The following is a 23176-nucleotide window of genomic DNA, read 5'->3' on the forward strand; positions in this document are numbered from 1 at the left end:
TCAATTCTGGGCATCATACTTTAAAAAAAGATATGCAGGCTTTAGAAAGGGCGCAGAAAGATTTATGAGAATGGTTCCAGAGAGGAGGGACTTCATTTATGTGGATAGATTGTAGAAACTGGGGTGTCCTCCTTATAGAAGAAAGAGGAGAGAAGATTTGATAGAAGTATTCAAAATTATAGAAACATAGAAACTAGGAGCAGGAGTAGGCCATTCAGCCCTTCGAGCCTGCTCCACCATTCATTATGATCATGGCTGATCATCCAACTCAATAGCCTGCTCCCACTTTCTCCCCATATCCTTTGATCCCTTTCGTCCCAAGAGCTACATCTAACTCCTTGAAAACATACAATATTTTGGACTGAACTACTTTCTGTGGTAACGAATTCCATAGGCTCACCACTCTCTGGGTGAAGAAATTTCTCCTCATCTCAGTCCAAAATGGTCTACCCCGTATCCTCAGACTGTGACCCCTGGTTCTGGTCTCCCCCACCATCAGGACCATCCTTCCTGCATCTACCCTGTCTAGTCCTGTTAGAATTTTATAGGCTTCTATGAGATTCTTCCTCATTCTTCTGAACTCCACAGAATATAATCCTAACCGACTCAATCTCTCCTCATATGTCAGTCCCGCCATCCCAGGAATCAGTCGGGTAAACCTTTGCTGCACTCCCTCTATAGCAAGTACATCCTTCCTCAGATAAGGAGACCAAAACTGCACACAGTATTCCAGGTGTGGTCTCACCAAGACCCTGTACAATTGGAGCAAGACATCCCTGTTCCTGTACTCGAATCCTCTGGCTATGAAGGCCAACATACCATTTGCCTTCTTTACCGTCTGCTGCACCTGCATGCTTACCTTCAGCGACTGATGTACGAGGACACCCAGGTCTCGTTGTACATTCCCTTCTCTCAAGTTATAGCCATTCAGATAATAATCCGCCTTCCTGTTTTTGCTACCAAAGTGGATAACCTCACGTTTATCCACATTATATTGCATCTGCCATGCATTTTCCCACTCACTCAGCTTGTCCAAATCACACTGAAGCACCTCTGCATCCTCCTCACAGCTCACCCTCCCACCCAGCTTTGTGTCATCTGCAAATTTGGAGACATTACGTTTAGTACCCTCATCTAAACCATTAATATATATAGTGAATAACTGGGGTCCCAGCACCGATCTCTGTGGTACCCCACTCGTCACTGCCTGCCATTCGGAAAAAATGCCCATTTATTCACGTTCTGTTTCCTGTCTGCCAACCAGTTTTCTATCCATCTCAACACGCTTCCCCCAATCCCATGCCCTTTAAATTTTACACGCTAATCTCTTATGTGGGGCTTTGTCAAAAGCCTTCTGAAAGTCCAAATAAACCACATCCACTGGCTCCCCCTCAACAACTCTATCAGTTACATCCTCGAAAAATTCCAGATTAGTCAAGCATGATTTCCCTTTCATAAATCCATGCTGACTTTGTCCGATTCTGCCAGTTTTCCACGCGCTCAGCTATTAAATCTTTTATAATGGAGATCTAAAAATCATGAGGGATCTAAACAGAACAGATAGGGAGGAGCTGCTCCCATTGGCAGGACAGTTGAGAATCAGAGGACACCGATTTAAGGTGATTGGCAAAAGAAGCAAGGGCAACATGAGGAAAAACATATTTATGCGAGTGGTTAGGATCTGAAGTGCATTGCCTGAGAATGCGGTAGAAGCAGATCCAATTATAGTTTTCTAAAGGAGAATTGAGAAAAAGTGGCAGGGCTACGGAGAAATGGCAAGAGTGGAACCAACCAAGATGCTCTTATATAGAATCAGATAAATTGGTTACAACATGGACACGATGGGTTGAATGGCATCCTTCTGCGCTGCAACCATTCTATGATATACGAGTAATGCTTTTTGAAATAGTTTGTTTCTGGAGCAATCCATATTACCAGTAATTGCACAAATTAATTCAAATAGAAATTGCTACATCCACCAAAGGTAAAGATCAGAGTGAAGACCGCTACATAATTTTTAGCTGGAGTTGCCAGCCAAATATCCAATGCAATCATGAATGCATGGATCAGGAATATTAAATTTACTTTCTAAATTGGAAGACTGCAATTCAGTTAGTTGCTTTAAGTGCCTCTATCCCAGTACATGGAGCCCATTGGTATTCCAACCCACTGCACCAATGACAGATAGAAACATAGAAAATTAATGGCTGCCATTCAGTCCATCATTTCTGTGCTGGCCAAAAAAAAGCTATCCAGCCTAATCCCATTTTCCAGCACTTGGTCCATAATCGTCCAAGTATTTTTCAAAATGCCATCAATGTTTCTGCCTCTGCCACCATTTCGGGCATTGAGTTCCAGATCAGCAAGTTGGGGTATTTCCTGTTTGCTATAGTTGTCACTCTTAATGATACTATCGAAGGGAGACATGAAGCAGAGACTGAACACTTGTTTGTGAGTAGGCACATTGCCTGTACACTAAAACTAATCAACTTCATTTTTCTTGTACACCATATTTATGGAATGAACTGTAAATAGACAGAAGCTATCTCCTAAAACATTAAAATGCTAAAAAAGACCAAGTTAGATGGTCACATTATACACCACCTATCATGGAGTGGCATGACCAAAATTTCAAGCCTCCAGGTTTGTAGGTCCAAAATAATTTGTTGTCAATGTCACTGACTAAATGGTGCTTTTCCATTGTCATAGTGCGACAAGCACTAGAATATTCATGCTGAGCCAAGGAAGGTCAGGCAAGATTCACATTAATTATTTCTGGTAAGCAAATAAGGATAATAAGGACAGTCAAGTTTCTCATGCATGATCCAGAAAGTAGCAATCTTATGAGATTCCAGAAGATGCAGTTACTCACAGTTCGGCTATTTTGGGGAACTGACAGGAAAAAGTTCGAGTACACAAATGTAAGTGGAAACTACTGAAACTAAAATCCAAAGTTGTGCAAATGCAGTTTTGATTTCTTCTTGGAACATAGAAGAGCTGCACAGTGGGCTGAATGGCTTCTTCCTGCACTGCATCAGTGTGCGATTCTATGATAACATTTATTGGCTCTGCAGGCCTTCAGAATACAAGTGCTGTGAACAGCAAAGCAAAAAAATGTTTGTGATTGTCGAACACAAAAAAACCATCAGGGGACTCCAAAAATGGAAGAACTTGCGGTTAGAGCTTCAGGTAATCTTTTGCTTTAGAACTTACCAGCTATTCCGGGCGATGTCATAAATCCAAAAAGAATTTCGAACATTCTCTTCCCGCTTGTCCTTATCTTTACTGAGACCCGAGAGGACATGAATCTCATTCAGTTCTGGGTCAATTGTAGCCCTCTGAGTGAAACCTGTCATTGGAACTAAAGAGTGCAGCGACTTAGAAAATGACTTAATTCAAACCAAATATCTAGAAAACTTGTCAAATGCTTTCAGAGACACCATTTCTGGATGGTCTCTAAAACCTACACCCATCTTGCAGCTAACTCAATGTCTAGTAAAACTATTAACGTGACAAACAATTTCCATTTTCTCCTTGCACTAACTTTAATCAAGTGAAGATAGACAAAAAAAACTAATTTTACATCTCAAATGCTAGACAATATTGATCAGTTCAAGTCTCTACACAGTTCTTGCAAAACAAATGCACTCATGCTGCACAATAGACAAATAACTGCAATGGTCTTAATATTGATCAATAACTTCAGACCCAAACAACAGCTCACCTTTTCTCTAAGTAATAGGAAGGTAGGATGAGTGTGCTGGCATAGCTTGGAACAAATGGGTTGCGCTTAGGTGTATGTGTATGCAAGACATTGGATGACAGAATGATAGTGCATGAGGGAAGGACAGCATGCTTGAGCAAGCGTTGTGTATCCCCTCCTTTTAAATGTTGTTCATTTTTAATATCTTTCTGGTCCAAGGAAAGGTCTGTACCTGAAAGGTCAGCTGATTTGTGTTCTAGCGCCAGATGCCACCTGATGTGCTAAGTTTTTTCCAGTGATTTCTGTTGCATTCATAGTGCATCAGTCATTTAATAAAAAGCATTTTTATCCTTATTTCTAACCTGATGCACTCAGAAGACCAATGAAAATCATATCAGCTTAAGCATGTTAAAATACTAAAATAAATGGTTCCGAAAAATATACAGTCCTCATTAGGCTGCTCAATTGATAAGTAGTTTCCAAACACATTTTCTGAAAAGTGCTGGGACTTCAACTGAGGCATTGGTAGTATTTACAATGTTTTGCTGCAAGTTGAAGTCTAATTATTTTATAATGAAACGAGGAGCAGCTGGGAAACTGATCCTCTTTTGACGCTTCACAAAATTTTTCATAAAATGAATTCTCAAAGCTTCTTACTAAAGTACTCCAACAAGCCAACATCTCCATTGTTCAGATCCTGTGTTATTTTGGGACAGCATCAAGAATCTACAAAGTTTCAGTTAGACTTAACTTCTTTGGAAAAGTATTAACAAACTAATTGAATTTGCTGAAAAATTATGAAGCAGTGTGTCCAATCAAATCACAGCAGTGATCAACAAGGCAAAAATCCATCAACAAATACTAAATCAAAACAGTGATGATTAAAGAGTGATCTAGTAAAAGCACACCTGTGTCCAGTTCTGCTGAAAAAAGCACAATGATAATGTAATGACAGCCCTGAAATTGAGCCTCAGCAGGGCTAAGACTGAATTTTGAATTAAAAAAAAGTGAAGATACTTAGGCTTTTTAGAAGAAAGAAACTTCCATGTTAGGGTAATGAAAGCAAAACTCCTGAAATTATGTACAGCATTGGTATACAACCCTTGTGTACCATGACTGAAAGACTATAAAGGATACATTTTTATCAATGGATGAGCTAAAATGGAACCCACAGCATTCCTCATCTAGGTGAATAAGTGATCTAACTTAAAATTCAGGATAGCACAAAAGTCCCCCCCCAACAATTGAGGTATCTAACAATTACAAAAATATATCCCATACTTAAGATCTAGAAAAAAATCAAATATATAAATTATTTTCCCAATATAGAATACACAGGTCCCTCTTTTTCTTTCCACTTCTTCTCCCCTCCCTTTGCATTGGGAGACATTCCATTTACCCAAGCCTGGAAGATTTAGGTGTAGTTTGGCAACAGACAAGGTTGAGGGATCCCACAAGTATGCACAGGGGTACTGGAATTTAACCAGCTAAGTGGAATATTTTACTAGCACAAAGCAATGAGCTTACTTCTATCTGCCAATTCACTCTACCCATTAGGGCACTGACTTAGGGCAGCTGTGTGTGATGCTAAGTGGAAAGAATTTCAGGTCCCAGGTCTACCCCTGTATATCCCATTAAGACTGCTGGCTGGTCATCAACAGTGCCTACTGATAGAAAAAAAATGATAGGACAAATCATTCGATAAGCAAAGCGTTCAAATAATCTTTCACCAGTCTGGCTCAGGTACAGGATTACCAAGTGTCATTTGATTCTAACTTTCCATCTTTAGATGCGTTATCGTGCAGCCAATTTGACTTGAAAAAGACCTCACGTACGTCCACTCCCCCCAGTATAATCCCTAGATGATTAACAGAACCAGCAGCCACATCAAATATATCCCAACTTTTTTTTGTGTGGTGTGCAGCCCCTTTAAATTTTTGTGTGGCTGTGCACGCACAGTAACTTAAAGCAGCTGACTTGTGTGATACCTGTGCAGGAATTTTCGGGTTGCTGCACAGCTTACAGGGAACATGGACCACAGGTTTCAGCATGACAGCAGATGCCAGCCAGTAGAGTAGTATGGTGAGTAGCATGAAACGTGCAACTGCATTGCCAATACCTCCCTGAAAAATACATGGACATGCACCAGTGATTTTCTAGTTTGGAGGTACAGAACATAAGATTTTAAAGGTTTAAAGACGTATGGGAAAAGTTACCAAGGCAGGCAATTGAAGGAAACAGTATAAATGTGTTAAAGAACTAGACAATATTCTGAGTAAAAAAAAGATTCAAAGATAGCAAAAACGGTGAATGGGATTGAGATCAATCAAACCCAATTAAGTTTGTTTGATTAAATATTGTTGTCCTGAATCATTCCTAAAAATCTTTGTATCCACTCACATCATTCAAGAAATTAACTGGGAATAACCAGGCTATCTGTTGAGAATAGTTCGTGTAAAAAGACCAGCAGACAAAAACACAAACAGCAGAAGTGGGATGCTGCTAAATTAGGCCTTAAAATCTAAATGGACTTCTGCTTAAGCCAGTGAGATATATTTTTCCAGTCCTTGCTAAGGAACTGCAGTAGAAAGCTGTTCATTATATTGAGAATTCAACGCACAAAAGCCTACCACCTTATATATTCAAAAGATCAACACCACAAGAGAAACAAACAAGATGCACAATTAGGATGGCAAAAGTGGACTCAAAATAAGGTCAGTACAAAAACTAATTGCTCAGAACTGCAAACAATAGCTTCCAAATGTGTCTGCAAAGTTAAGTTTATTTCCCAATCGGACCTCATTAAATATGCATCTACCACTGGAGATGCTAATGACAAGTTTACTGAAAGCAGCATCAACTACAGGCTTCCGGCTCTTCTAGCTATCACTTCTGGTCTCTCATTAAAATTGCCTCATGATCTTGCCTGCACTGCCTGACCAGGTAGTGGAAGCAGATTCAATAGTTAACTTTCAAAAGGAAATCGGAGAAATGTTATCAATATTGGATGAGTTTCAGTTTTATTTTCTAGATAAACATTGGGTAAACCAAAGTAATCATCTTCAACCCACCAAACACAAATTCTGCACCCTTATAGGCCAACTCTTTCTCTGCCATTGTCTCAAGTTTTTGCAAGTTTGTTTTCCATTTGGCCGTGAGTGGAATGTCCAACTGCATATCCTCTCCATCATAAATATCACGTACTTTGATACCAGGGCTGTCTTCAGCCCGACCTCACACTGAAAATTTCATACCTCTTACTTCCAGACTCAATTATTCAAATGTTCTTCCAGATTGCCTCTAAACCTCTACCCTCTTACAAGCTTCAGTTTGCCCAAAACTAAGCAGCCTATACAGTATTCAGCACCAATTCTTGCTTGCCATTCATCTGTCCAGGCTGCCAGCTCTCAAAAGACTTCAATATTAAATATTTGTATGCTGCTGTTAAAAGTCCTCTATGACCCCACCTTTTCTTTTCTCTGCCAGCTCCCCCATTGCTACAAGGTTCCCTCAACTCTGTTCTTCCTACTTTGGCCTCTTGTGCAAAGTCAACTATTGGCAGCTGTTCCTTCACTTACTTAAGCCCCTCCTAAACTCCTCCATCTTCCTCTTTAAATAACTCTCATAAAACCTACATTTTCAACCAAGCTTCTGGCAATTTTTGCAAATATCTCATTATATTGGGGGAACTTTAAGTTTAAAGGCAATGTATAAGTGCATGCTTCTGTAAAACCTAGGTACGATTATTTTTTAAAATCTAGCTCAGCTCCAAATGCAAATCAAATTGAATGAACGTCACTCCTGGTGAGCAACACTTGGCAGATTTAGCAACCCACAAAGTACAGGTTGTAATAACCCTGGCTCTCCAGATCATACTGTTCCTTCAGTTTGGTACATAGCTTCTTACACTTAACTGTGTCCCATACAATGTTTGTTACACAGTGGATCACCAGGTTTGATGATGTAAGTGTTTGTTCTAGGAGTGCAGGTTAGCTAACTTAACCGCAGAAGAGAATTAAATGGTTATATTGATGAGGTTAGCTGCTTTATAATTCAGTGTATGCCAAGCAGAATTTCTCTGGGAAAATACAAGAAAGAAATCAGGCAAAAGACATATACAGGTACTGGGCCCCATATCCTGGAAGCTTGGGGCTGGATGTGTACTGGATTCAGGATTTTCAGGATTTTGGGTCCTGGAGTGGGGGGGAAATAGGGTAACTGAAGACGGGCTTGATTTCACTGCTGAGCTGGGGAAAGGACGTGATGAGGAGCAGACCAGGCCAGCTTCCGCCGTTAATCCCAGACCCGAAGAGCAGGGGGTCAACATTCCACGACCTGGGCACGACGGACAGCAATGCCTGATGAGGACTTAAGTTTCCAGGGTCCTTCTGGATTTCGGGGCACTGGATAAGTCGTCCGGTACCTGTATTTGGCTAAAATTACAAAAATAAATAACGGTACAGGGAAAACACTGTGGATGTATCCGAAATAAAGACAGAAAATTATGGAAATAATCACTGGGTCAGGCATTTGCAGACAGAGAAAAACAGACTTAACATTTCAGGTTGATGACCTTTTGTTGGCTCTGATGTTGCCTGACCTGAGTATTTCCATCATTTTCTGTTTTCATTTCCAATACATCTGCAATATTTCGTTTTCATCATTTAGCTATTAATTCTAAAATTTATGCATTTTACCCTTCTCCTTTTAACTGTGTAGCATTTTCTACAATGGGTCTTAGGCTTTCATTTTGATTTTGCCATTTTTGGTTGTACAGAAAACTAACCATTGCTAAAAAAGATAATTAAGGCATTTGCTGTTCCTATCAGTATCTCAAGTGGTCCACTCAGGGTACCAGTAACCGGGGCTTGGCCTAAATAGCCAAGTGGTTATGGTACTGGGCTTGTAACCCCAAGATCAAGAGTTCAAATCTCACAATGGCAAACTACGAAACAATGTAACTTCATCTGAAACAGATGGAAATGGGTTTGTACTCAAAAGAGTTACCAGTAACTGGGGCTTGGCCTAAATAGCCAAGTGGTTATGGTACTGGGCTTGTAACCTCAAGATCAAGAGTTCAAATCTCACAATGGCAAACTATGAAACAATGTAACTTCATCTGAATAGGAACAGATGGAAACGTGTTTGTACTCGAAAGAGTTACCTGTAACCGGGATTAATGCTGATGGTGGATTTTCCAATCAAAGGACAGCACGAACACCTGATCACATGCAAGTGTCATTTATCAATTGCTTCTTTTGCCTGAAACTAGACAAGGGAAATAGAAATTCTCCCTCTAGTTGGAAATGAACCACACATTTGCCTTGGGAACTAGCAATAGACAGGTATGAAGCACAGAGCCAGAAGAATTCACACACAAAGGATTGAATTTGGCCTTAGCAACGATTGACCAGGTTGCTATTTGGGACGTAACACAGAACGATCTCCATGTCTGAGGAATGGCTAAAGGGATTATCCGATTGACACGTTTAGAACCACAAAAGTAATTCACAGGGCAGATAGGGAATGGGTCCCCCTTGCAGAAGGAAAAAGGGGCCATTATCTAAGAATTTGAGCCAAACCGGGTACGAGTCAGTACAGAAAAATATTTTTCACAGCGAATCTGGAATATACTACTGCAGAGTCAATGGAGGTGATTAAAATAAAAAAAAGACTTACCTGGGGACTACATTTGTTATTGGAAACTGAAGAGTTATGAATTGACACTAAAGCATTGCTGTGGCGAAAAAATGGAAATGCAGGTTCAATGGGAAAATGGACTGAGTCTGCTCTTAATTTTCTGAAGGTAAAACTAAAACTCAATGACTGGTACAAGTTTATCACTACAAAACAAAGTCTTCAAAAATGTATCCTGGTGTTACAATTATAAATCTTCAGGTTTTCATTCAACTGTGATGAGTTATGGCAGATGTAGAATTTCCCCAATACACATGCTGTCAAATTCTGGATAAGAGCTGTTGAGAAATATTTGAAAGGTTCCACTCCCTACTGCCCAAACGTATGGTATTTTTAATAAACAGTATTAGCTGATACTAGACTTTTCCTTACACTCTTATTGAGTGGTTAAATAGGATGCAGCCAGCAGCAGTTGTAACTAGGAAAAAATCCTCAAATCTGACTTTTGCTGCTGTCAGGAGCATAAGACAACAGCTGGGGTCCAAAAGGTACAAGTCACCTATTTTCCAATGATTACCCCCTACAAACCAAGCAAATGATAGTTAATTCCATAATTGCATTTGTACATACAGAGGTCAGTGTCAGGGTTGAGAGAACTCTGCAAGCAACAATAAGTCATATGTAAATATTTATTGCTGGTAATTCACAGATTTGTTTTTTAAATTAGCATTTTAAGAATAATATGATTTGGTGCAGCTGCACCAGAAAACAGAATGCTGTACCAAGAGCAATAGAACCGTCTGAAGAGCACTTTAAAGGTATGACTAAAAGCAGTGGACAATATATATTCCATGACGAGGTTTAAACTGGAACAGGAGAATGTGAGACAAAGCTACCATGAAAAGCAGGTATGTAGTAATGCCAGGTAAAGCACACTGTTTAGGATTATTGCCCAAATTATTTTCATGCTTCAGGTTTCTAATTCTCTTAGATTGCTCGACTTCCCTGAGCCACCTCTTGTGCTCCTGTAAAGATTCAAAATTGGTTCCACATTAATGGACAAGAACTGTATGCTTGTTCACAGCATACAGCAAGTTGAACTGCTTGATATCCCATATGGATTATACAATCACTCTTGCTGAGCAGTTTTGATAATCCCTGCTTAGCTTAGTTTGAATAGAATTCAACTCCAACTTGTAGTGATTGCAGTGATTCAACTTCTTCAGATCACAGGGAGACTTAACAATGTGCTATCCAGCTGTGATGTCCATCACAATATCTAAATTAAGTGGGGATAAAGGATGCTTTCCCCAAAACAAACTCTGGACTAGAGTTGATGTTGAAAAGGAGGTTAAGCAGCCTCCTTATCAAAGTTCCTCCATTTGGAAAACACATGCTTCAAACAGCAGCAATTTATTTTGGTAGGAAGAACATGGAGAGAGAATATAAGATAAAAGGCACAATTCTAAAGGGGGTGCAGGAGCAGGGGGACCTGGGTGTATATGTGCATAAGTCATAGAAGGTGTAGGATAGGTTGAGAGAGCAGTTAATAAAGCAAACAGTATCCTAGGCTTCATTAATAGGGCCAGAGAGTACAAGGGCAAGGAGGTTATGTTGAACCAGGACATTAGCTTGGCCTCTGCCAGAGTATTGCATCCAGTTCTGAGCACCACACTAAGATGTGGAGGACTGTTTCCTTGGAGAAAAGTTGGCTGAGGCAAGATTTGATAGAGATATTGAAAATCATGAGGGGTCTGGACAGAGCAGATGGGGAGTAATTGTTTCCACTCATGAAAGGATCAAGAATGAGGCAGCAAAGCTTTAAAGTAATTGGTAAAAGAAACAAAACTAACATGAGCAAAAACTTTTTCATGCAGCGAGTGGTTAAGGTCTGGAATGCTCAGCCTGAGAGTGTGATGGAGGCAGATACAATTGAAGCATTCAATACACAATTAGATAGTCATCTAAAAATGAAGAATGTGCAGGGTTGCAAGGAGAAGGTGGGAAATGGGTCTAAGGGAAGTGCTCATTCAGGGAGCTGGTGGAAGTACGATAGGCTGAATGGCCTCCCTTCTGCATTGCAACAATTCTGTGATTCTGTGAACTAAGATTTCTGGAAAACTTATTATAAACAGAAGATCTCCAAGTACTTAAAAAAAAAATGAATGGCAAGCAAGAGAGAGGGAAAAGAAGTGGAGGCAAAATATAGTCAATGTGGAAGGGTTTAGGCAGAATTTTGGAGCTAAGCAAGATGCCAGCCAGGAACCAGGTGGTTAAAAGAATGGCTTCTCACAACGAAACAGAAGAACAAGAGCAAGAGTAAGTAATCAGCTGTCCAAAAAGAAGGTAAATGTGGGGACCTATGAGCTGGAGGTATATGGGTTACCATGAGAACAGTGTTTGATAAGCTCCAGTAGCCTACCTAAGATGCAAAGATGAGAACGCAGGAGTTTGTGCAGGAGATTACATGGCCACCACGTTGCAAATAATCTCCAGATTATATTGTAGATAATCTCCAGATGGCCCTTCTCAAAGTCAATTATGGACGGCAACAAATGCAGGCCTTGCCAGCAAGGCCCCACTCCACGAAAGAATAAAATCAAGTACACAGAAGAGGTCGGCAAGGAGACAAGAAAAGTCAAGCCTCCAAGTGACAGAGGGATGGATTATTGGAGAGTGTTTTGAGGGCAGATGACGACAATGTTTCACAGGGTTTGGAAAAAAAAAAGTCTTGGCAAAAGACTTAGAGGGTGAAATGGTCTATGCCATTAGAGCCAAAAAGGCTCGTTAACAAATCAGTCACAGATTTTTGACCCTGCCAGTTTTTATTTTCCAAAGACTTGGTTTGAAATTAAAAACCTTGACAATATTTTGCAAGTAAAAGCTGCAGTAAGACTACATACTGAGTATTCAAAAAGAGTTCAAGCTACTGTCCTGTGAACTCCAACAAAAAGAAAAGTCAGAGTGAAAAACATCAGCTGCCAATTTGCTGAGGCATTTTCATGCTGCTGACATAGTCCAATTTCACTGCCTTAACACGAGGGACTAAGCTCAACCAAGGTTACACAATTGCAATATGCCTGTTAGCCAGAGAGGGTGGAGTAGTCCATCCCCACTCAGTGGCACAGATTTCCTGGCAACACCCAAAGAGGGCTGGTTTCGACATTAAACCGAAAGAAACTACAGCCCTCCCAAGTGTTAAATGTTATGAGTTGCAAAGGGTAGCAATGATGGAATCAGTGCAAGCAAAGCTAAATGTCATTTGGTATGTATGCGAAAGCTGACTTCATGCTTTCAGAATATGCTGTCAAGGGGCAGCACGTAGAGAGGGTCCTAGCCTGAGAGAGAGCAGAGCCATGAAAGGTGGAGAGTGGAGGTGGCACAATGAATTGTATCCCACTGAATTGTTGCCCAATGTACAGTGGCTTCCAGGAGTGTCATTTCCAGGTACGGCAGAGTAAACATACAAGGGACCTTCAAGCATTTGAAACAACATCAAAAATCGCACACATTAATTAAAATGACTTACACAACAGATGCTACCATGGCACCTGGCAATTCCTCAGCCTTGAAAAGATACCACTTTTTAATCCTTGCGGCCACATGCTGTGTAGGTGGAATAGAATTGCCAAGTGTCACTCACAGCACCAGTCCCTCATTTTGGTTTAAAGTATGAAATATTCTGTAAAGTCACAGTTAAAAATAAAACATATCCCAACATATTTAAACAAAAGGTTGCAACCTGCGTTATCTTCAATGTGCATAAACAACATCAATACTTCCTTATGTTACAGTTCTTAGAGAGACCATATAAGTAACCGTCTAAACATGAGAGTCACAATTTAGAACCCATTATCTGCTGTTGATCGATATAAGAGTTGCTATTTGCAAAGGTTCTTGCTCTTTAAGTTTTCAATCATGTCTTACCTGGTTTAACAAGTCCAGGCAAGAAATTCTAAATACTCAGAAAGGTCGTTGCTGAGATGCCCATGGCAACAAAATACCGTGTCCATAAACATTAATACTACCATAAAAATGTTTTAAAAACATACCCAAATTAATACGCTTCAAGATTTATCAGTTGGTATCACTCTCATCTCAGAGTTGGAGTCAAGTGGTTATGGTTTACCCCACCCCAGGACTTGAGAACAAAAATGAAGGCTAAAACTTCAGTTCTGTACAGTACTGAGAAGTGCTGTACTATTAACGTGCCGTCTTTTGGACGAGACATGAAACTGAGGTCCCGTCTGTCCTCTTGGATGATGTAAACAATCCCCTGGCACGATTTGAAAGATAAAAAGGGGAGTTCGCCGAGATGTCCTGACTGATATTTATCCCTCAGTCAACTTCAATAAAAAAATTATCTGGGCATATTACTTCGCTGTTTGCGGCAGCAAACTGGCCACTGTGTTTCTTACATTACCAAACAACACTGGCTACGCTTCAGAAGTACTTAGTTGATTGTACAGTAAAACGCTTTGGGGCATCCTGTGGTTGTGAAAACCACTATATAAATGCAACTTTATTTTTTTCATCTGCACTTAGAATGGCTACAAAAATGATGCAAGGCCAAAGGATGCTTGCAAAGAATATTAAGGTGCCAGCCTGGCGAAGGAACAGGAGGAATAGTAACTCAATAATGGACCTCCAAACAATTTTATATTGGCCATATTTTAAAGCCAAAGTGAGCAACCACCACTACAAAAGAATAAAATGAAAAACAAAACAAAATTCTCATCAGCATCTATGAAGCAGAAGTACGCATTAAGATATTGGGTGTGGGTCTGGAAACTGAAAGATAAGCAAGCCCCTGGAAAGGACAGAACAAAACCTAATCAAGCAACTGGAAGTCAGAGGAGAAAGGAGAATGCATTAGTAATAGTGACTCCTGTCAGAGGAGTTAGTGAATTTAATAGCCTTATTTCCAGCTTTTCAAACAAGCTAGCTGCTGCTTATTTAACCCAATTACCCCTGCAGCATTCTGATGAAATTCTTCCTACTCTCCCAATTTTGCTATTAGACGGTTCCATAATCATATAGTTACACTTGAAAATTCCATCTGTTTTTTTTCCCTTTTCAACTACTGATATCCCTGCTGCATCACTCCTAATGTGTCATCTTGACACAGCTGGTAGTAATATCATTCCAGAATCGGGAAAGTTTCAGGTTGAGGCTCACTCCAGGGCTCGAGTATTTAATCTAGAATAACACTTCAATGCAGTAATGAGGGTGAAGTACTGTCAAAGATACTACCCTTTGCATATGACATGTAATCAAGGCATCACTGGCTGGTTTAAGTAGATGTTAAAGATTCTATTGCACAATTTGAAGGGCAACAACTTTTCCCAGTGCCCTGGTCATTGTTCCTCCCTTAACCAGCTCTATAACCAAAAAAAAATCAAGGAATTTTCCACTTTGCTGCATGGTTGAATTTTGTAAGCATGCAAAATTACACTGCTTTCACTTGCCAAACAGCCACTGCATTTCAAAGTAATTCATTGCATGCAGAGTGCTTTGAGGCCTTAAACTGCGATAAGGTGCCTACATAAATTGAAATTCTTTCTTTAATAAGCAACCTAGCAAATATGTTCCATTTACAACTGGAACTGCTATGAGCAGTAACTGCCAACACAGCAAACATCTGCCCAATGAGCATTCTTTTAAGAATGCTAAAAATCTTGCCACCTCTCCTAGTTTGGCCTACACGTGACTCCTGTACTACTCTGAGTGCCTTTGGATCATCTAGGGATTTGCAATAAACACAACCATATCTGTGCTGCCCCCATCCAGAGAACAAAAATAAAGACGCTGCAAAGAAATCCATACAAATAGCGTGTTTGCCTTGTATGAAATGCACCCCATTCCCAGCATGAACATGAGTCCACTTAACAAATTTCAAAAGAACCCACTAATGGTGGAAATCTTTGGGACGAAAAGGTTTAAAGCCATCTATTCCTCCTATGCAAGCTACACTTACAATACATCAGACTTCAAATTACTCCCACATTGTATGCCAAATTGTTACTTTCTGAAAGAAATCTATCCAAGTACTGTGAGCTAGTAACATTAGTCGGACTTATTCACCTTAGTTATTTAATAATTTTGGGGTATTTGTCATGTCATCTGGACTGTGCATTTATATTGCAAGTTTTGATTATTTTGCATTGGGTTAGGTGCCTTGCTCGTGCTTGCCAGCTCTCAATGCACACCCTGTCACCACAGATACACTAAAACTAGCCACCAGGAAGACCCAATTCCTAACCGGTCTTCCCAGTTGGTGGTCTCTGCAGGTCTGGCAATTTACTCTGGTCAGGTGCTGGTACCTGAAAGATTGTGGCACATGATGTATTTGGGCCTGTGGTACTGGCATATGTTGTAAGCAATATCAAAGCAGCTTTTAACATAGTATCACATCTTTGAACATTTCACAGGGGAGACGGTGATATTGAACAATAGAAGAATTAGCTGTGGCTGAAGGGTTAGGGTTTCAAAGGGCATTTGGAAATATGGGAAGAGTAAGTGAAAGGTGGGATGAGGAAGGGTAGATGACTGAAGGGTCTGCCATTTGTAATGAAGTAGAGGGGGGAAGGCACAATAGAAGATAGGAGCGTCAGGAAATTAATTCAAAGAAGTAGTAGTACAGGGCGATTTATAAAGAAAAAGATTTTGAATTTGGTACTTTGGGAAAACCAAAATACATCAATGAATAGGTTACTGTTCATGATGGTACTAAAAACATGAAGTGTGTAGGCCAGTGTTCTGCAAACAAGCAAAACAAAAGTCTAACTGCAGTATGAGCCAACCAATGGAAAAGAAACAAAAGGCAGAAAATGCCTAACTTACACAAGAGGTTAGTCAGCATATGAAAGATTGAGGTATTGAGCTCATCCTGCTTTTAGTGTGGAATAGTTGGACAAATATGCATTTCTTTGCAGCAAAGCAGCCAGATCAGAACATTAGCTCTTTGTCCCAATTTCAAAGTTGCAACTAACTCTCATCTCAGTCTGTAAATAAGGAAATAGCTCCTAGTTGTTTATTTACATAGCCAGACAAGAACAGCAAAGATTCATAGGGAAACATCAGCAGTCTGTCTGCCATACAATCTTTCCATTCATTTTCTAACAGCAGTCATTATTTCCTCATGCCATCAGCAGTCAAAGAGCCTGACAAATAATGCAAGGGCAGAACGTGACATTTAGGTCAAATACAATCAGATTATTAAGGGAATTGTTTTGCCTGTTTCAGTGATAAATCCTCTATTCCTTTTTCACTCCTCTGAACCAAGGTTTCAATGCGTATTCTATATATAACTATATAGAGTTATATTTTCTATTTATCAGAAGTGCATAAGGCATCAATATCTAACATACAGTCCCAAGATCAAGATTAAATGGCAGAAGAGATGTCAAACAAGTCAACAGACTTTACTTTTTGCAAACTTGAGTATTGCTGAGGAATAAAAGAGACATGCTAAGTTTTTCATCTTGCACTCATCAGGATAGCTCACAAAAATTTTCCAACAGTAACGGGGGAACAACAATTTATACAGTACAAGAGCACAGTGCTGACTGGTCTGCAAGTGGACTCTGATAACTGGAGGCGATGCCATGGAGAATGCAGAATGGAACAATTAAATAGCCAGCTTTGTTCAAATTCATAACTGGGCAGGTCTACTGATTGCCCAATTGACCAATGAATCAGGAATGAATGTTCCCTAAATGTTTGTTTAGTTGAAAAGGGCACAACATGTGGACATGTACCTTTTGTCTGCAAAGGACAGGGCCCTACATATGTGAATATATGCGGCTTCTAGCATGTGTAAGTGAGGCACGCTGCAAGCTCGACTGACAATCTTAGTGGTTTTCAGTGTAATTCTTAGCACAATCAGGATTGTTTAGCAGGTGTTGTCCAATCGCAAAATCATATCTAAAGTTGGACATTACGTTTTAAGTTTTGCAAGCACAGACTAGTTGGGTACAGTCAGTATTTTGCCTGTTACAAACAGCCGAAGGGGTGTGCTTTTTGATACAATCTGCCAATTGTTGGGACGTACTGCCTATATACCTGGCATCAAACTGGCAGTGAAATTCATATACCACATTGCGCATTTGTAAGATGGTCAGAACATCTTTTGACATGATGGCAGCATCCTGTTAATGGAGAACACCACTCATGTTGCTACTGCGTGCAATGGCTAACTTTACCTGTTGATCAAATTTTTTGAGACACCTTACCCTTCCAGGGTAATGTGAGGTAGACTGGGCACTTTTCAGGGTCGCAAGTGGTGACCTGTGACCCGTTCATGAGTTTGCGTGCTTTATTGCGAGCGATATATGCAAGCCAAAAAGATGTTCTACCTATCACACAAATGAGCAATGTTCACTCCCCAGGGCAAAGCCTTAACCAGTCTGAGTCGACCTGCCCAGTTTGAATTTGAACAAAACTGGGCAGTTAACTGCTCCATGCTGCATTTTCCATAACAACAACTGCACCAGAGTCCACTTGCAAACCAATCAGCACTCTCTTCTCATACTGTATAAATTGTTATTCCCCTGTTACTGTTGGAAAACTCTTGTGGGGAATCTTTATGATTGCAAGATGAAAAGTCTCCTTTTTTTGCAATACTTAAGTTGTGTGCTACCAAATGACTATTTGCAAATTCATCAGGGGGAACTCACAAACTGACCAGACCGTTAGGCACTGCAAATTTCAGGGCATTAACAGTTGGCAAAAGAGAATAGCACAACAGGTATTCACAGTATTGCCCTGGTGACAGACTTGCTAGTTCAATCCCAAATACAAAACCAATGGTGCAGCATGAAAATTGGGTTTACTGAATCTAGAACAAAGAGATGAGAAAAACCAGCAAGCTTATGCACGTGTCTAATTCTTGTAGAAAGGATTTACATGGGTGGGCAGCGGACAACAGCAGCTGAGTATCTGGCACCCCCTAGGGTCAGCACTCACTGTCCAAGTTTAGATAAGAATGAGATACTTAACCGAGACGGTTTATAGACGGTCAGCACTTCCCAGCCTTAACCTACAGTGAATTATAAAAGAGAAAATGCACAAGGTAAAAGTTGTAGCTTCTTGGTAAGATGTTCCCTTCAGGTAGACCTAGTACCGCTCACTGATTACCAGGAAATAAACAAAAATCGTTTCTCATCTCCATGAGATTAATGCCACATTCTTTAAAGATACTGAAGGCTAAATGAAAAGTAAACACCGCACTCCAGCTCACAAATTTAAACAGCAGTCCAAATGTTAAGACAAAGTAGAGTCTGTGTATTTCTAAAAACAGTCGGTTAATATAAAATCAGTCATGACCAAGGGACCCATGAATCACAAGATTTAGCTTTATTGCTCTTCCCTCTGACCTGTTCCAATAAGTGCTTATACTGAAAGAATGAGTCCAAAGTTAGTCTTATACCTCAAGCAGGCTTATACTTAACAACTTTGCAGAGTAACAGGCTGTCCCAGTCCCTTCCACACAGAAGTGTAACAGCTGTATCCATTTATAGGTGAGCCAAACCCATCACCTGTTTGAATAATGCAATGTCTTAATGTAATTGCTATACATTGTTATTGTCACTCAACAAGATGATTGTTATTGGGCCTTAACAATGTAATTACTGATACATTGACAACCTGCAGGGTCTTCATGCCCTACCACAGGCAAGTTACCATTATGTCAGCATCTCAGAATAAATGCGTGGAGATTAACAATGAGACCAGTTAAGGTAACAGTACTAGCATACTTCTTTTGGGCAAGACTGAGAGAAATAAAACATTGCTAAATTACTCAAATATCATATATTCCACCCCCCCACCTCTATTTTACTTTTCAAAGGATTGGCTGCTGCTTCTTCAGGTTGGAGAATTGCACAGATAAGACGGTCAAGTAGCAATTTAGTGTTTAAAAAGTGAATAATCAAATCATCCAAATTAAGAGGTATGTTATATGATGGTGCCCATCTTTTATTTGTTTGGATTAAATGTTCTAAGTAGAAGTCCAGAGCCAAAATCAGATTTCCACAGTACAACTGTATCCCAGTTCATGGCTAATTAAAACATCCTAAAAGGCCGCATTTCTCAGTTTATAAATTTTTAGCCAATGAACTCAAAGTTGCAACACAACTCATCAGGAATTTGTAGAATTCAGACTTTTGTCTTACCCATACCAGAGTCCTTCTTTGTCCCATCAGATATTATTTCCACATGATCACTGTCCACGTCATAACTGAAAAAGTCATTCAGGTACGTTTTTGACCTCTGTCCACCAAACACGTAAAGGCACCGATTTTTCTGAAATCGAAAAAAAATTCAGTTTTGTATAAAGATCATTGCGTAAAAGCCTACATCTCATATATATACATCCCTTTCAAGGAAGGGGATAAAGGAAAGACAGGTAATCTGCTTGTCAACAGAGCTACAGAAAAACCATCTCATACTTATACAAATCTAATGCAGCACAAAGGTTGAAGAGGTTCTGGACCTGATAGCAATACAACTCAAGATATTAGGTGGAACACAAAATAAAGCGCAAATGCCCATCCAAGTGGATATAAATCAAGTCCCACTGTGATGCAAATTCAAATGTACACATTGCACTCAATACAAAAAATCTACCCTCAGCATTTCCACAAGCTGAAAACCATGTACCCCACACTCAAAGAACTGCAGACAGTGTGAAACAGAAGTCTCCTAGTTCAGTTCCTCTTATTTCCAAATCCAATTTACAAGCAAATGTTTCAGCACAAAAAGATCTCACCATATTCCATAAAAAGGCAACTTCATTAAACTCTCTCAAAAAGTCAAACCAAGAATTATAAACATAATTTCTCATTAAATAGTTGGAAGGGATTACTCAACCCAAGATTGTATGGCAGCTGGAGACAGAATTAACCCAAGGTGTTCTTGCAAGCGTGCCTGGATAAGTACAGCTCCAACAACACTCAAGAAGCTTGACACCATCCAGGACAAAGCAGCCCACTTGATTGGCACCCCTTCCACAAACATTCACTCCCTCCACCACCAATGCACAGTGGCAGCAGTGTGTACCATCTACAAGATGCACTGCAGAAACTCACCAAGGCTGTTTAGGCAGCACCTTCCAAACCCACGAAGGACAAGAGCAGCAGTTACATGGGAACACCACCACCTGGAAATTCCCCTCCAAGCCATTCACCATCCTGACATGGAAATATATAGCCATTCTGGGGCTGTCGCTGGGTCAAAATCCTGTAACTCCCTCCCCAACTGCACTGCAGGTGTACCTAAACCACAGGGACTGCAGCGGTTCAAGGCAGCAGCTCACACCACCTTCTCAAGGGCAATTAGGGATGGGCAATAAATGCTTGCCTAGCCAGTGATGACACCCACGTCCTATAAATGAATTAAAAAAAAACCTTCAACTGTGCAGCTAATTTAACTCCCTTAGCCTGGCATGGCATCTTCAAGTCAATGTCTCCTGACTTTGCACGCACACTGTTTAAACAAGACAAGGCAAAAGGAGCAGTCCAGAAGCATTCAAATAACACTCAAGTTCAAACAGCTTTCAATACTCAAAATGATTCAGCATTTTTAGGCTGAAGTTCTCCCAATCGTTTTAAAGCCACCAGATGGATTCCAACAGCAATGAAACTGCGAGAAGAGAAAGATTGGCATGACTCATCATTTCACTGTACTTAAAAGATTCTCTCAAAAAAAGTGTAAAACATCGTATCTGCTGGGTTCTTCAGAAATCTCTCCCTCCTCCAGCCCTAACTTCCTGTCATTTGTGCCTCAAAATCCTTGTCCTTTCCTCCATGGTCTATGCTGTTGTATCCCAATCTCACTTTGGCATTAAGATCTCAATGATAAATAAGAATCAAAAAGACCAATTTTTTTTTACATTTTCTCTCAGGATATAGAGCTGCACTTATTACAGCTCCACAGCTGCCCTAAGTTGGCAGTAGGCTGTCCTTAAACAGGAAAGTTCTTGTGCTGATAAGTCTAAAATACCAGGTTTTTGACCCAGCAATGAAGGAATGGCTATATATGTCTAAATCAAGATGATGTGGTACAAGACACTAATAGCATTCCAATACTAAATAATCAAGGGGCAAAAGAGGGAAAGGAAATGATTACAATAACTATCACTAGAGTAAAAGTACTAGTGAAATTAATGGGGCTAAATGCTGATAAGTCCCCTGGACCTGATGGGTTGCATCCCAGCATATTAAAGGAAATGGCTGCAGAGATAGTGGTGCACTGGTAGTAATCTTCCAAGAATACTGCAATTCTGGAAAAGTCCCAGAGGACTGGAAAACTGCCAATGTAACACTCTTATTCAAAAAGGGAGGATGACAAAAAACAGGTAACTATAGGCCAGTTAGCTTAACATCTGTCATTGGGAAAATGTTAGAGTCTATTATAAATAGCAGAGCATTTAGAAATACATAATGTAATCAAGCAGTCACTATGGCTTCATGAAGGGGAAATCATGCCTGACAAATTTATTAGAACTCTTTGAGAAGATAATTTGCAGGATAGATATAATATATTTGGATTTTCAAAAGGTGTTCCTTAAGGTACCACATGCAAGGCTACTTAAGATAAGCACCCATGGTGTTGGGGGTAGTATATTAGCATGGATAGAGGATTGGTTAACTAATAGAAAACAGAGTTGGGATAAGGGGGGCATTTTCAGGATGGCAACCTGTAACTAGTGCAGAGCCACAAGGGTCGGTGCTAGGGCCTCAATTATTTACAATATATACTAATGACTTAGTGAGGAAAGTGAACGTACTATCGCCAAATTCGCAGATGATACGAAAATAGGTGGGGAGGCAAGTGGTGAGGATGACACAAGGAGTCAACAGGGGGATGTAGACAAGTTAAGAGAGTGGGCAAAAAAGTAGCAGATGGAATACAATGAGGGAAAATGTGAGGTTATGCACTTTGGCAGGAAGAACAGAGGAGCTGCATATTTAAATGGAGAAAGACTGCAAAAGGCACAGAGGGAGTCCTTGTGCATGAATCCCAAAAAGCTAACATACAAGTTCAACAGGTAATAGGGAAGGCAAATGGGATATTGGCCTTTACTTCAAAGGGAATGGCATATAAAAATAGGGAAGTCTTGCTAAAACTACACAACATAAGAGCATAAGAAACAGAAACAGGAGTAGACCATTCGGCCCCTCGAGCCTGCTCTGCCATTCAATAAGTTCATGGCTGATCATCTTGTGTTTCCATTTCCACAATCCCATCCAACCCCAATAACCTTTGATTCCCTTGCCTAACAAGAATCCATCTAACTCTACCTTAAAAATATTCAATGACCCTGCCTCCACCACCTTCTGAGGCAGAGAGTTCCAAAGTCTCACAACCCTCAGAAAAAATTTCTCCTCATCTCTGTCCTAAAAGGGCGACCCCTAATTTCAAAACAGTGCCCCCTAGCTCTGGACTCACCCCCAAGAGGAAGCAGCCTTTCGACTTCCACCATGTCAAGGTCATTCAGGATCTTGTATACTTCAGTGAAATCACCCTCACTCTTCTAAACTCCAGTAGAAACAGGCCCAGTCTGTCCAACCTTTCCTCATTAGGCAACCCGCTCATTCCAGGTATCAATCTAGTAAACCTCTTTTGAACCGCCTCCAATGCATTTACATCCTTCCTTAAACAAGGAGACCAAAACTGCACACAGTATTTGAGGTGCGGTTTCACCAATTACCTGTTTAACTGAAGCATAACAGCCTTACTTTTATGTTCAATCCCTCTCGTAACAAAAGGACAGCAATCCATTAGCCTATAAGGCACTAGTTAGACCACACCTAGAATACTGTGAACAGTTTT

The 23176-nt window shown here is 40.3% G+C and overlaps 1 protein-coding gene across 3 annotated transcripts in view; it reads right to left on the reverse strand.

Moving 5' to 3' along the window:
- mkln1 (muskelin 1, intracellular mediator containing kelch motifs) overlaps positions 1-23176 on the reverse strand; it is a 150374-nt gene that overhangs the window by 25910 nt on the left and 101288 nt on the right. For 2 of the 3 annotated variants that reach the window (XR_005944728.1, XM_041202256.1), the window contains exons 12-13: positions 19516-19645; positions 3214-3361 (exon numbers count right to left, since the gene is read on the reverse strand). Coding sequence is in view for 2 of the 3 variants with exons in the window: in XM_041202256.1 (XP_041058190.1) it covers positions 3214-3361; positions 19516-19645 (278 nt within the window). In the remaining variant the exon portion in view is untranslated. The remainder of the gene's footprint in view (positions 1-3213; positions 3362-19515; positions 19646-23176) is intronic. The other variant, XM_041202257.1, reaches the window with a different exon arrangement.

This window comes from Carcharodon carcharias, chromosome 13 (genome assembly GCF_017639515.1).
Source record: "Carcharodon carcharias isolate sCarCar2 chromosome 13, sCarCar2.pri, whole genome shotgun sequence".
In the NCBI taxonomy this organism is placed as follows: Eukaryota; Metazoa; Chordata; class Chondrichthyes; order Lamniformes; family Lamnidae; genus Carcharodon; species Carcharodon carcharias.